This window comes from Vicia villosa, unplaced genomic scaffold, assembly GCF_029867415.1.
Source record: "Vicia villosa cultivar HV-30 ecotype Madison, WI unplaced genomic scaffold, Vvil1.0 ctg.002804F_1_1, whole genome shotgun sequence".
NCBI lineage: Eukaryota > Viridiplantae > Streptophyta > Magnoliopsida > Fabales > Fabaceae > Vicia > Vicia villosa.
The window spans coordinates 13,374-29,352 of NW_026706036.1; the positions used below are offsets into that span (position 1 = coordinate 13,374).

Here is a 15,979-nt window from a genome sequence, read left to right on the forward strand (position 1 = left end):
CGTAGGATTAACCAATCAACACAGAAAGATGATTTCCCTTTTTCATTCATGGACCAAATATTGGAGTAACTAGTTTGGCAAGTATTCTGTTGTTTTCTGGATGGCTACTCCGACTATAACTAGATTGCACTGGTATTGTGGATCACGAGAAGACAATGTTGATATTCTCATTTAGACTATTGCATACTAGAGGATGTCCTTTGGTTTGTGTAACTCTCAAACAACTTTCCAAATGTGCATGTTTTCTATTTTCTTTGTCGTGATAGAAAACATTATTGAGGTATTTATGGATGACTTTTCTGTTTTTCGCACCACTTATGATACTTGTGCAAAAAAATCTTGAAATAGTGTGTTTAATAATTGTGTGTTGAAATTGTACAAGTCCAATATTTATAGGCAAACACTAGTATTATTGGCCAAAAAGACATGATGTATAGAGCTTAATCTTACTTGGTTATTTACGCGGAGCCCGAAGTTCAAATTGTTTCACCATTTTTGCATCTCTCAGAACGTGGTTCTTTGTTATCAGTTTTTTTAGTGACACTATGAAATATGGAGCATGCATAAATTGTTAAATTGTTGAGTCATACTTAATTTTTATTAATTCTATTACTACAACCTTCGTAGACCTCAATAAACATATCTTATGTTCACTAATATTTGTATTCACTTAACATGTTACTCACTTAACTGTTTGATAGCCCATCTCTCCTAAGAACTTATTTATTTTAAGGCATGGACAATCATAAAATTTGTTATGAAAAATTGAAGTTAACTGTAAGCTCCTTTTTTCCTTGTGTTACACCCACTTATTCATCAGACTAGTGACAACTGTAAGCTTCCTCTTCAGGCTTGGTACCTTGATGATGGGACCTTCATAGGGGATTCAGAGGAGGTGACTAAAACCCTTGATATCATCCGGGATACCAGTCCAAAATTAGGTATCGAATTGAATATTGATAAAACTACGATCTTTTAGCCTTCGTGTGATGATACTAAATTTCGCGGGGAGTTGTTTCCTTCTCGAAAATTAAGAGGTTGGTGTTAGGGATTAAGTTGTTTGGAAGAGTTGTTAGTCGAGATGGGGTTTTATTGAGGGATTGTCCATGAAGAGAGTGACAAGGTGTGTTGAGCTCATGCATCTCCTACCACAACTAAGGTATTTTCAAAGTGAGCTTCTTCTACTTCGTTCTTGCATGAGTATCGCCAAACTCTTTTTTAGCTTTAGAATGTGTTTACCTAATCATAGGGAAAAAGTAACTATTTGGTTTGATAAAGAGTTGAGAAGCATGGTTGAGACATATTGATTGGTGGAGGTCCTTTATTCGGGAACTTTCAATAGAGGGTGGCTTCTTTACCTATTAAAGCTCGTGTATTAGTTTTGCACTTAGAATTAGAGGTTGCCCCATACGCGTTTGTGGATTGTATGGTACAATCTTGTGTGTTACATGATCATATATTGCGAGACAGTGAGATATATGGTATGGCCCTTAATTTCGATAGAGCTTTGGATGATCTTAGTGTTGTGTTTCCAGATTTTGACCTTGGCAGTTTTACTAGAAATTATCCCTTTTAAAACACATGTTTTGGCGAGTGTTGTTTTTAGTAAAAGTGTTTAGGACATGGATGTAAAGTTTGACATGACCACAAGACAGAAAGATGTTTTTGGTTATTTGCAAGCATCGCATACTCAAGATTTTCTCCTTACTATCCCTATTGGCGATCTAGGCCAGCATATGTCCCTGGTTGAGTACCGTACCATCCTTAAATACCGATTTATGATTCTCTTATTTCCTGTTGATGAGGTTTTCCTTGTTTGTCGCAAGGCGTGCTTGAATACATTTAGAGAACACAATATTCATTGCAAGGAGCTTCTAGGATTCAAATATCGACATGAATTTGTTAGGGATGCCCTATTTGCTATATTTAACTGTGAAGAGGTAACTGTGAAAAGAAAGAGATGCTTGTGAATTTCTTGATTAACCCACATGAGGGGAGATTGGCTCTTAGGTCAGTAGATATTATGGTGTATGGGTGGGTAGGAGAGAAACATGCATGTGTAGATTTGGTTTGGGTTTTCCCGCTAGTGGGAATGATGATTGGAGGTTTTACTGTGGGACAGACAACTCTCAATGCCGCTTCAAGTAAAGTGACCAAGTTTGATAAAGCGTGACCGACAATCAACATGTTTTCATATCATTTGTCTTTGACACTTTTGATATTTTTAGCACAAGAAGCGGTGAATCTTTTACCGATAGTGCAAAAGCTCATTAATAATAATAATGTTGTGTCACCTAAAACGATGAATATGATTTTTAAAATGATTGGTTTTGTAATATGAAAAATAACGATAAATGTAATTTTTAAAATGATTGATTTTGTGATTAAAAAAATAACGATGAATGGAATTTTTTTAAACGATTAGTTTTATGCTATTTGTGTATGTAATCTTCATTATATAAGTTAATTTGCATATGAAAATATGATTTCTCCATAAAATGTGAGCAACTAAAATCCCATATCCTATATTTTTAAATAGAGGAATAAAATCATAAATGAGATAAAATTGAATTGAACCCATTTTATTTATCAATAAATTTTCTGTCTTGAACACTAAGCTCGAAAATACCGGCTAGCCGTAGAACTCTAAACAAGATGATGAAAACTTCGTGTGACAATCATCGCGTGAGATCCAAGCATGCTCAACACGGCACCATTCTCATTCCTCCAAATTTCACTCTCTCATCACCATGTCTCAACCCAAGCTTGCAAGACTTCCCAGTATCAGAGACCGAGTAGAGGGTACTCTCTCCGCTCATCGTAACGAACTCGTTTCTCTCCTCTCCAGGTAGCTTTTCATTCTTCATTGTCGTCTTTTCAATTGCGTAATTTGGTCTTACATTTTTTATGTTGTGTTTGAATTTTGAAGGTATGTAGATCAGGGGAAGGGGATTCTGCAACCACATAATTTGATTGATGAGTTGGAGAGTATTCATGGCGAGGGTCAGGCTACTGAGGATCTCAAAAATGGGCCCTTTGGTGAAATCGTCAAGTCTGCTCAGGTGAATAGCATTTTCGAAACACATTTCCTGACATGTAATACGTAGATACTTGATCTCTAAGGAACATAATGATATAGTTTGAATCAAATCTAGTTGTAGTTTGATAGTGTATCAATTAGCAATGTTGTACGGTACAGAGTGTTAGGCTGGAAAGAACCAACACGAAATAAACTAAGTGAAGCTGTTGCGTTGGATGTGTGGTAAGATTAGAGAAATAAGATTAGAAATGACAATATTGGAGAGTGTTGGGGTAACACCTATAGTAGAAAAGATGGTGGAAACTAGACTAAGGTGATTTTGGCATATATAGAGAAGACCGGTGAATTAAGCAGTAAGAAGAGTAAATGAGATAGAGGGTGTTAAAACCGCTAGAAGTAAAAGAAGATTTAAAAAAAAAAAACTATAAAGTAAGTATTTAAAAAGATCTTGAGATAAATGAGCTGGATAGAAGCATGGTTTTTAATAGAACATTATGACGTAGACTATAAGAAGCATGATTTTTAATAAAACATTATGACATAGATTATAAGAGAAGTTATCAAGAAAGATCTCGAGATTAACGATTTGAATAGAAGCATGGTCTTGGATGAACATTATGGTGAAAGTTGATCCATGTAGCCGACTCCACTTAGTGGGATAAGACTTGGTTGTTGTTGTTTTATGACGTAGACATAGTATGATTCATGTAGCCGACCCCACTTAGTGAGAACAGACTTGGTTGTTGTTATTGTTGCAGTAGTTTGATAGTGTCTACAAGTGATTTATCACTTTATCTACTAAATAGTATAATAGTCTAGAAATTTAGCAGACAACATCTTCACAACTGTAACTTTCACTTATAAAATTTGAAACTTGCTTACTTTGAACACTAGCATTTCACCACTAGCATTTCACCTGAAAAATTAAATATGGAAATAAAATATAGCATGTGATTTTTGTGACAGGAAGCCATAGTTTTGCCTCCTTTTGTGGCAATAGCAGTTCGTCCACGACCTGGTATTTGGGAATATGTCCGTGTGCATGTTTTTGAACTTAGTGTGGAGCAATTAAGTGTTGCTGAATATCTCCGCTTCAAAGAAGAGCTTGTAGACGGAACGTGAGAAACCCTTCGCTCAACTTTTGCAATAAGCAGTAAACTTTCTTACCATGTGGAGTAAGAGTAACGTCATGGCTGTTTACCTGACTGGTTTTGTTTTTATTTTACTCAACAGGGATAGTGACCGTTTTATATTAGAGCTTGATTTTGAGCCATTTAATGCCTCATTTCCCCGACCAACTCGCTCGTCGTCCATTGGCAATGGTGTTCAATTTCTCAATCGTCACCTTTCTTCAATTATGTTTAGAAAAAAGGATTCATTGGAGCCATTGCTTGATTTCCTCCGAGCTCACAAATATAAAGGCCATGTAAGCTTGTTGTGCTCACAGCAGTTATAGTTTAAGGAATTCAACTTGAGCCTGCATTTTTTTCTTTCCCAACTCCCACTTATGATTATGGTGCAGGGACTGATGTTAAATGATCGTATACACAGCATTTCCAAACTCCAGTCTTCTTTGGCCAAGGCTGAGGATCATCTTTCTAGGCTTCCACCTGATACACCCTATTCTGAGTTTGAATATGTGTAAGATTATCATTGATAAAAACCAGTTAACATGTCTTCGCCCCCTTACAGATTCATGTGAAAATTTTAGTTGTACTGTGTAATCAAATGTTTTCAATTTTTTCTATTGTCTAATTGTAGATTACAAGGAATGGGTTTTGAGAGAGGTTGGGGTGATACAGCTGAACGGGTTTTGGAGACGATGCATCTACTATTGGACCTTCTTCAGGCTCCTGATCCTTCTACACTAGAGACTTTTCTTGGGAGAGTGCCTATGGTGTTCAATGTTGTTATATTATCTCCTCATGGTTACTTTGGGCAAGCCAATGTTCTGGGTTTGCCTGATACTGGTGGGCAGGTATTCTTATTGATAAGTATTATTCATAATATATTGCATAATAATATTTGATCTGGACGTATGAATTTTGTTCATTGTCCTTGGCCCGCTTTGCTAGTTCTCAATTATGTCGCATTGGTTTGAGAGAATAATGTGTATAAGCACCATCTTACATGAGATATTTTTGTATGCAGGTTGTATATATATTAGATCAAGTGCGTGCCCTTGAGAACGAGATGCTCCTTAGGATCAAGAAACAAGGACTTGATCTCACACCTCGAATTCTAATTGTAAGTGTACAATGTCTTACACCAGTTCTTAAACTTTTACTTGGTTGGTCTGTGGTTGAATTTTTTTGTCTGTTGAAGTCAAATGTAGTTTCATTTTTGTTATGAAGGTTACTAGGTTAATACCTGATGCAGAGGGGACAACATGCAACCAACGGCTAGAAAGAGTCTGTGGTACTGAACATACTCATATTTTGCGAGTTCCTTTCAGATCAGAGAAAGGAATTCTTCGAAAATGGATCTCAAGGTTTGATGTCTGGCCTTTTCTCGAGACTTTTGCACAGGTAAATTTCATTTTATATGTTGATCTGTTTCCCTTGTTATGAACTTCTAATTAGGAATCAATGACTTTTTATCTCAAATGTGCTAGTCTTTTCCATGTAACTATTGGTAATTTAATGTGCCAACAGGATGCTGCTAGTGAAATTGCTGCTGAATTACAAGGGTATCCTGATTTCATCATTGGAAACTACAGTGATGGGAATCTGGTTGCGTCCTTACTAGCTTGTAAAATGGGAGTCACACAGGTTCTGTTCTTTTTTCTTTTCACTCTTGCTTTTCTATGGAAGTGTGAATCTCATGTTATCTTCTACTGATATTGAAACTTATTAGATTTAAATGTCCATATTTGTAGTGCACCATTGCCCATGCACTGGAGTTAACGAAATATCCAGATTCAGGTACTTATTGGAGGAAGTTTGATGATAAATATCATTTTTCATGTCAATTCACGGCGGATCTAATAGCCATGAATAGCGCTGATTTTATCATCACCAGTACATACCAAGAGATTGCTGGAACGTAAGTTTTCATGATATACAGTGTACTTCATGATTTCTGATTGCTCCCTGTGATTTTGCTCAATGATATTTTTCCTTGTATATATAACCATCATTTCTTTTCTTTTGCAAATTGCAAGCTCATGCTTATATTTCATTATGAAATATGATCTAGCCACCAATTTTCTAGATAATACTCTTTGAATATTCACTTAACGATCCGTGGTGCTAGTTTTCATTTTTTGAATATTTTTGTTTTTTCGTTATGCTAATGTAGTTACTTTATTTTCGCATCTTTATCCTATTTCTTTCAGAAGGAATACTGTTGGCCAGTATGAGAGTCACACTGCTTTTACTCTTCCTGGGCTCTACAGGGTTGTTCATGGCATTGATGTTTTTGATCCTAAGTTCAATATTGTCTCTCCCGGAGCAGATATGTGCATATATTTCCCCTACTCAGAAAAGCAGAGAAGACTTACATCTCTGCATGGTTCAATTGAAAAGTTATTATACGATCCTGGGCAGACCGATGAATACACGTGAGTCTTTCTATTGAACAAATTTTAAGGTATTTGTTAGAAATGTTATGCAACACCTCACTTTTTCATATGTGAATTTGTGGATATGAAAAGGTAAGACTGCTGATAGCATTTGGCTGATATGTTGATTTTTGGTTGCAAGTGGTACACTGAAAGATCGGTCAAAGCCCATAATATTCTCCATGGCGAGACTAGACCGAGTGAAAAACATTACTGGGTTGGTAGAAAGTTATGGTAAGAACGGCAAACTGAGAGAACTGGTCAACCTTGTAATAGTAGCTGGTTACATTGATGTAAGCAAGTCCAGGGACAGAGAAGAAATAGCAGAAATTGAAAAGATGTATGATCTCATAAAAACATATAAATTAGATGGTGATTTTCGATGGATTGCTTCCCAAACAAATAGAGCACGTAACGGTGAGTTGTATCGCTACATAGCAGACACAAAAGGTGCTTTCATTCAGGTATCTACCGTCTAGTCGTCTACTTACTGTTTTTGTTGAACCTGCAGATATCATTTGTAAATTATAACAATAATGATCTTAATGCAGCCTGCCTTCTATGAAGCTTTTGGGCTTACCGTTGTGGAGGCCATGACTTGTGGCCTTCCCACATTTGCTACTTGCCATGGAGGCCCAGCTGAGATTATCCAGCATGGTAAATCAGGATTCAATATTGATCCTTATCACCCTGATCAAGCTTCTGACCTGATGGTTGAATTCTTCCAACGATGCAAAGAGGATCCAAGTCATTGGAATAAAATATCTGATGGTGGTCTTCAAAGAATTTATGAAAGGTATAAAGTGATTTTGGGAAAAAATTTGGAGTTTTTTCATAGGGACACTTAATAATTAAGCAAACAATATTCAGGTACACCTGGAGGATTTATTCTGAAAGGCTTATGACACTGGCGGGAGTGTATAGTTTCTGGAAATACGTCTCCAAATTAGAGAGGCGCGAAACTCGACGATATCTTGAAATGTTCTATATCCTTAAATACCGAGATCTGGTGAGTGATCTTTATGTCCTATGCCTAATAACAAGTGTGACAGAAACAAATGAAAGATAATACTAACATTGTTTTCAATTTTTTTGATCTAAAACTTCAATCCAGGCCAAATCTGTTCCGCTAGCAAAGGATGATGAAAACTAAACCTAGGGGCATCTCTCGCAGTCAACAATCAACAGTATAGTCGAACAATGTAGATACAAAATTTCTGCTTCAAGATGGTAAATAGATGAAATTATGTGTCTAAATTATTCCATGTCTTATAACTGGAATATATTAGAGTTTCAGGCAATCTAGTCTATGTTCAAGACTAGATTTTGGATTAATGATGGTCATTCTAGAACCGTCGAGAGGATTCGAACACGGTATCTTAAAGTTACAATGCTAGCTCTTAATTAGTTGCTTCACCTTTTTTGTGGATAGTAGTAAATGTATCCAGAGCACCATATGTGTAATAAGTTGAGGTTGAGTAAAATTTTCAGTTTTTCAGTTTCTTTATTTTTTTCAAAACTACTCATTTTCTATTTCTACTAAATATAATCAATAAAAAAGTATCAAAAAAAATTAATAAAACCAATTAATAATGGTTCATCTTTGATTTTTGCTTATATTTGCTTTTTGTTCAGTAAAAAATTAATTTTATCTGGATTCTCATTTTAAATGCTTTAACACTCTTATGTTGGATTGCTTATTGATATTCAAATCCAACAAATGCTTTATTGAAGATCATAAATGTCTTGTTTTATCTGCCTCCTTCTTTCTTTGTAAAAAGAATATGTTACTCTTGTCTTGGGTGATAGAAAAAGCTTACATTGTCAATAAAGATAAATTAAATAGAAGTTTAATTCCAGAAGTTCAATTCTATTCCTAGTTAAGACCTTCAAAATATTAAAGAGGGATAGATTGCCACAATTGTTAGGAATTCAAATGGAAGTTTATCGGTTCACTCCTTACCTGCTTATCATAAGGTGAAAGTCATCTTGGTAGGGAGCATTAAAGGTTGCAATTTGATTCACTAATTCATTATCTATCTAATTCTCACCCACTAAAAAATTAGATTCAATCCTTCATTTAAAGTTATGATGAATCTTTCATCCAACATATTTTAAATATTTAATGAGTTGTTTTTATTACAACAAAGTCTTATCTCTTTAAATATGGGATCAACTATCAATCGTTAGTTGGTTTACTGGTGATTGGCGCTAGATTTAGTAGGGAGAACCACGATTCGATTTCCCGCAATTACGATCGGGAGGGGGCTGGAATCACTTGATGGCAGAACTGACTCTCGAACCGGACTAAATTGGCGGTGATAAACCAAAAATAAATAAATATGGGATCGGCTAAGTGATTAATTTTTATCATAATTTCGATATCTTTCTTAATAATTTTTTTATAGCCTTTTTAAGTCTTCTTTTGAATTATTTGTATTCTTTTTATTTAATCTATTATCCTCATTATTTAATTTATAGATCCTCTCTCTACATGTTTAAATCATCTAAGATTATTTTCTATCATATTCGTTTCTATAAGTGCTACACGACACTCTCTATTATTTTCATTTTTAAATTTTTACTGCTGAGTCTTACCAAACATCCACCACAACATTTTTATTTCTGCTACACTTATTTTATTTTTGTGATAATTCTTAATGGCCAAACATTCTTGTGAAATTAATACCATCACATTTTTTTATGAGCTCACGTTGAATTTGAGTGCAAAACCCTTTTCACATTGATAGTGTGAGTGTGGCAATAAACTCAACAAATAAATTAATGCAGGAATATATGTTCACAAGCGAAGCATGTGCAAGCATGAATGAACTTAACACACATCAGAGTTTTCACGTTAGAGATTGGTTAAACTATATCCATACCATAGTGTTATTTATGTAGACACGGATTGGATTTGGAGGAATGTCTTTGGGTCCCAACAATAAGGCTTTGGAATCGTTATGCCATAACTTAGGGTGGTAAGTACCTTCCAGTCCCCACCTCAACTGACATTTCTGACAGATATACCAGTTCTTCTGCTTCTGCGTCACATGTTTCTGCCGAACACTCTCTCTCCACTCCATCACCTTTATTTTCAACGGTCAAAATACCCGTTTCTCTTTTTTCTACAGACCTATTACTGCTGCCTAGTGACTACACAACCATATTATTAGTAGTGTATCTTTTTCTTGAGAAAATATACAACTGGGCACTAGCTATGTTTATAAAGAGAAATTTTGATCTTATTTTTTGTTTACGTATATCGAGTAAGTACCCACTCCATTTCTTACACTCCATTTTTTTTTCATTACCATAGTTTTTTTGTATATTACACGTATTTCGAAGACATGTGATACATATTAATTATTTATTTAACTTTATGCACATAAAACTATAGTAATGAAAAAAAATGGAAGGTAAAAAATGGAGTGGATCATTACTCAAGATTGGAGATACTAGTAAAAGGATGGTAAGAAAAAGACATGAAAATAGTAACATTTTAAGAGAATAATTAACATAGTTTTTATATTAAAATAATGAATTTTTTAGACAAAATTAAAATAATATGTTAAAACTCAAGTACTTTAAAGTAATTTTTAAATTGTAAAATTAATTCTGATTTTTGAGATATTTAATTTTTTTAAAGTATAATTAATTTTGCCTTCAAAATTAATTCTACTTAAAATTAGAATTTGTAGTTTCTAAATTTAAACACAATATTTCTTTTTATAAAAATTTAAGCATAATTTTTATTCTGTAATTTATTATTCAATTGACTTTTATATAAATGTATCTACACACAAATCAATTCTACCAAATTCAATTATATTAAAATTAATTATATCCATCATCAATCCAAACATACACTTAATTTTAATTAAAAGTATATATGTAAAAAAAAAAAAAAGCAAAGCATGATGAATTGTATAAAAAAATAAATATATCTCAATGATACTACTCCATCCATCTCATAATAAATGTCTTATTTGAATTTTGCACGAATTTTAAAAAAATGATTAGAAGTATTAATTTTAATGATAAAATTAGTATTATTTGCTAAAATACTCTTATGTATTATTGGTAATGGAGTAGTTGAAAAACGTGAAAGTTACTCTCTCCGTCTCATAATAAATGTCTCATTTGCACTTTTTTCATGTTTCAAAATAAATGTCTTTTTAGAAAACCAATGTAACATTTATTACTTTTTTCCACTACTATACTCTTATTTATTAACTTTCACGTTTTTCAACTACTCTATTACCTATAAGAAATAAGGGTCATTTAGTAAATGATATTAACTTTATCATTAAAACCAACACATTCAATCATTTTCTTAAGATCCGCGCAAAACTCAAATAGGACACATATTATGAGATGGAGGGAGTAATATATAAGAGTATAGTAGTGGAAAAAATAATGAATATTGCATTGGTATTATAAATAGACATTTATTTTGAAACATAAAAAAATATAAATGAGACACTTATTATGAGACGGATGGAGTATAAAATAACATAAAATTAAACAAAGTTGTTTAAATCTATTGCTTAAATAACAAGTCAAAGTGCCATAACCTTTTTTGATAATATACCGAAAATAATAAACCGGACATTATCTTCCTATTGTAGTGGGTGTTCATAAAATTGGTTGCACAACAATAAAATTATAGTTGTGGTAATAATTTGTATCAAGAGGCTGGTTTTGATACTGGGAATTTGGTTTCACACTAGAGAAAATAGTTCTGATGTCAAAAAATAATTGGATCGATACCATAAAATTGATTTCGTTATTAGAAAAATACGAGAGACTTGTGATGAGTTATAACATTGAGAAACATGGGGTGAGACGTGTGATTTCAACATTTTGGTTTAACAATCATGAATATAAAATGTAGTTTTTCATCAAACATCTTGGTTCTTGATGGAAACAATTGTGAAAGATTGAGTGCTTTAATTTTTTGGTGCTCAATAAATACTCTAAATGATGCATAAAGGCTTCAAAGAATTAGGAGCAGATGGTCTGAAATGGTAAAAGCAAGTTTGATGACAAAGTTGAATGCTCCAAGGGACAAGGAGACTTTGACATCAATCAAGTAAAGAAGGAGTTTGACAAAAGAAAAATTCAGTGCTACAAAAAATATGGCAAGAAAAAAAGTCATAAAGAGGCACACATAGCTCATAAATATGAATATGATTCAGAAGACGTCATATTAATGGTCACAACATGTGTATAAAATCTTATGCGTGAATTATAGTATCTTGAATCAGGATGTTCAAATCATATGATTGGCTCACAAACATTAATCCAAGCAAAAGGACCAATGTCAATCTAGCGAATTGTCGTTACCTTGCGGTAGAAGGCATATGTGACATTTTTAACAAGAGAAAGGATAATGCACTCATAGAAAATATACTATATGTACTTGGTATGATGTGAAATTCGATGAGCATTAGGAAATTAGCTGAGAACGGATTCTCAATTACCATAAATGGTTATTCATTGCAACTTCTGATCTTCACAAGAAGCAGGTACTAAAGCTCGTATTGTCAAAGAACGCGATATTCAAATGTAGAATCCATAATACAAAATGGATGTACTTATCAAGCACTACTTATAATGTTCAAGAATGGCTTTGAAATACAAAGACTGGGCATTTGAATTTTAGAAACTCAAATGAATTGAGCTCTAAAAACTTGGTGCCTAGCCTACCTAAATTGAATGCAAACAGGATGTCTTTGGAATCATGATTGAGAGGAAAACAAAGCATATTGTCCTTTTCATCCGATATGCATAAAGGTCAAATGCTACACTAAAAGTTGTGCATTTAATATATGTGGACCATTTAGAGCGTCATCACCAGGTGGACGCAACATAAGTATTTCATTACTTTTGTTGATGAGTATATAAGATTTTTTTTATTTTATACAATTAAGCTCAAGAGTGAGGCTCTTGAAGTGTTCAAGAAATTCAAAACTTTAATTGAAGGGAGTAGAAAAACAATAATGGTTATCAAAACTGATGATGGCAAAGAGTACACCTCATCAAGATTTGAGTCATTTTGCACCAGTTGTTGCATAACTCATGAAGCTACCTTACCATATACTCCATAATACAACATTCTAGCAGAAAGAAAAAACATGATCATACTTAATATGTCAAAAGCATGCTAAAACATAAGAACATGTCTCATAGGTTTGGACAAGAGGTACTTAACATATATGTTAAATAAATGACTCCAAGCACAAGAGGAGAGATGAATTATAGTATTTAAAATTTATGATTAATTTAAAATCTTATTACTTAAAATAACAATTTATATTAGTACAGTAAAGAAGTAGAGATAAGCAGCGGAAAAATAACAATAAAGAAAATGAAAGAAAAGAAAATTAAGCAAGGAAAATAAAGAGATATGAATAAAAAAAGATTGCACCAAGATTTATAGAGGTTCAACCGATCTCTTGGACTAGGCCTCTTCTCAAGAAATTCTTCTTGAGAGTTCTACTAAAATAATATTTTTGAGCTTTAATAGGTTATGCCCAAGAACCTTCTTACAAACGACTAAGAGATTTTAACAGGTTGATCCCTCAAACAAAAAGGGAGTTTTTAATAAACTAAACTCATGAAACAAGAACGATATTTTAATAGGATGAACTCAGAAACCAAACTAAGGTTTTACAAGGCTAACCTCAATAACCAAACAGAAGAGATACTTAAAGAGAATCACACATTTGACAAAATAACTAAACAATAGTACACCTAAAATCTCGCAAGTGTATTTCACTCACAAAGGGCACCAAGGCAACTTTTAGTGTGAGAGAGAGAGAGAGAGAGAGATGTTAGAATGAAAAAAGAATGATTGGAATTTAAAATCTGGTGTGATTTGAAATAATGAGAAGCCTCATTTATATAGTAAATAATTTGGCTCAAAAAGTAAATGATCTATGGGAAAAATTAAGTGTCATAATCGATTATGCCATAAGGATAATCGATTATGAGCTCTAAAAAGCGGCAGTCCTAATTTTCAAAGAGGAAAACCTCCTAACGACTAGTCTCCTAATCGATTAAGAGTTTTTCTAGTTGTATATGAAGTTATTTTTCTTGCTATATTTGATTAGAACAAGTCCCTAATCAATTTGGTAGTGTAAAAAATTTACCAGATTATTAGAAATACTTCTAAGTCAATCCAACATAAGTCTTGATATGTTTTCAAGAAATTTAAGGTGTTTTAGAAACAAAAAAAGAGGTTTAAAACTATTTCAAGTGTGTGTACGCGCGCTTGTGTGAGTTGTCTTAGTATCTTATAAATTACTCCTATACATTTATAATAATTAATCACTCAGACGTAGGATCAAACAAGCTTTCACACTTCCTCTCTTTCACAACTTTGAAGCTTCAAGATCCCTTGTTATATTCACCATAGATTCAACACTTCAATCGAGACATGACTCATTCTATCTGATGATACTTTATATGACTTCTTGGTAGACGCCAGCACCAAATGTTGCTTAATCAGAGATCTTCAATGACTCCACCGACCGATGTTTGACATCAGGTGTTATCCGCACCAAAACCGCCAAGTATCATCTCCTACTAAGATCATATATAGATGATTGTACTTGCTAGCTCATAGCTCTACCTAAAAACCTATATCCTTAACAAATGCTCCACTTATTGAAGACGGAAATGTCTAAGAAATTTAGGAGTAGAAGAAAACTAAATGCATAGTATTAAAAGTGTTTGGTTCATTATGTTCAAACACATACTTGATCAAAGGAGTAACAATTTGGATTACACAAGTAAAGTGTAGTCTTCACAAGATATCATTCAACAAGAAGCTATAAATTGTAAGATCATGTGACTCAAAATATGTACAACAACATAGATGTGATTGTCAACTATCAAAAGCATGCAATTAGCTGGATACATCAGAGAAAGAAAGTAATCTCTATAATGGTTTCCTTGAATGTGATCAAAGTGAAGAATCAGATGAAGGAAAAGATGTTGAAGGTACTGCAGCAGCTAATGATGGAACAAGAGAAGCAGAAACACATGTGAGACCACAGAACAAACATGCTTTTGTATTGATGATTTTGAACAATTGTAATTAATTTACTCTATAATAATGTCGTTTCTAAACTATTCTTCAATTAATATAATGCTTTTATTTTTAAACTCTTTAATTCTAATAAAAGATACTAGTATTTTAGAAAATACAGTTCATTTTTTTAAGAAACTAAGAAAAATTAATTACAATTAATCAATTTTTCAATAAGTGTTAAACTTAAATTAGTTATTTATAGATATAATCCAAACCAAAGCAAATTATACTAATTGTCCAACAAGTTCAAGCACACATGGTGAAACATTACTAGCCGCTTACCATTGAAGGAATAGGTAATTCAACTTGTTGATAAACGTTTCTTTTGTATTAAAATCTATGATGAAAAGGACAATATTTCCCATTTCACACCACAAGGGTTACAATTTCAACCAATTTTCCATGTTGCTCGAGGAGAATCTTCAGCTATTCGGCGCTGGAAAAGTTTCTCAGTTTCAGTGTTTTAAAACCCGGACCGGTGATTGACCCGGTCAATGCACTGGATCACTGGGTTAGTGGTCGAACCAGCGGGTCACTAATTAACCCGCATGTTTATTGACCGGTCTCTTTAAAAAATTAAAATAATAAAACATGTGTATATACAATTTAAACATATTAAACTTAATAATAATTAATTCAAAATATAATTGATCTATATAGTATCTTAATATATTTAAATTTAATACTTATATTTATAAATATACATATATGCTATATTATAATTTATTTAAAAATAATATTATATTTTAATATATTAGATTTAACTAAAATATTATTTTATATGTCTATATATAAAAAAGAAAAACAAAATAGTATACTACTATTATTTATTTATATAGTATTATATATGGTTTTATCTCTTATTAAAGTATATATTTCCAGATATGAAATTTATATAAATTATCTTATTCTTAACAAAGAAATATTATTGACTAAACGGGTGAAATCTTGACATATGAAAGGTAGGTTGTGTGTTCAATTCTTTGTTGGGCCTTCAAATTTTTTAATTAAATATTGAAGTAGTAACAAGCTAATGGTCTGACCGGTTCACTGATTTGATAAACACCCGGCCGGTTATACCGGTTTACACCAGTTTCTTTGCAGGTCCGGTCTTATACTTTGATCAAACCGCTCATGTCACCGGTTTCCGGTCGAACCGGTTCGACCGGCCGGTTCGGTCCGGGTTTTAAAACATAGCTCAGTTTGGTCAAAGATTCATTTTATATTTTTTTATACAAAGTGTACTTTAACAAAGGATTAGTTCCAGTTATCTAGG

At 33.0% G+C, this 15,979-nt stretch overlaps 1 protein-coding gene across 1 annotated transcript; it reads left to right on the forward strand.

Annotated features, from left to right (window-relative positions):
* Window positions 1-2,609: 2,609 nt before the first annotated feature.
* LOC131639843 (sucrose synthase 2-like) lies at window positions 2,610-8,100 on the forward strand. Its single transcript, XM_058910290.1, has 15 exons — window positions 2,610-2,848; window positions 2,930-3,062; window positions 4,007-4,158; window positions 4,274-4,466; window positions 4,563-4,681; window positions 4,802-5,018; window positions 5,192-5,287; window positions 5,395-5,568; window positions 5,695-5,811; window positions 5,919-6,085; window positions 6,378-6,602; window positions 6,745-7,066; window positions 7,154-7,398; window positions 7,473-7,611; window positions 7,717-8,100. The coding sequence occupies exons 1-15, from the start codon at window positions 2,751-2,753 to the stop codon at window positions 7,753-7,755; spliced, it is 2,436 nt and encodes an 811-aa protein (XP_058766273.1). The 5' UTR covers window positions 2,610-2,750; the 3' UTR covers window positions 7,756-8,100.
* Window positions 8,101-15,979: the final 7,879 nt, after the last annotated feature.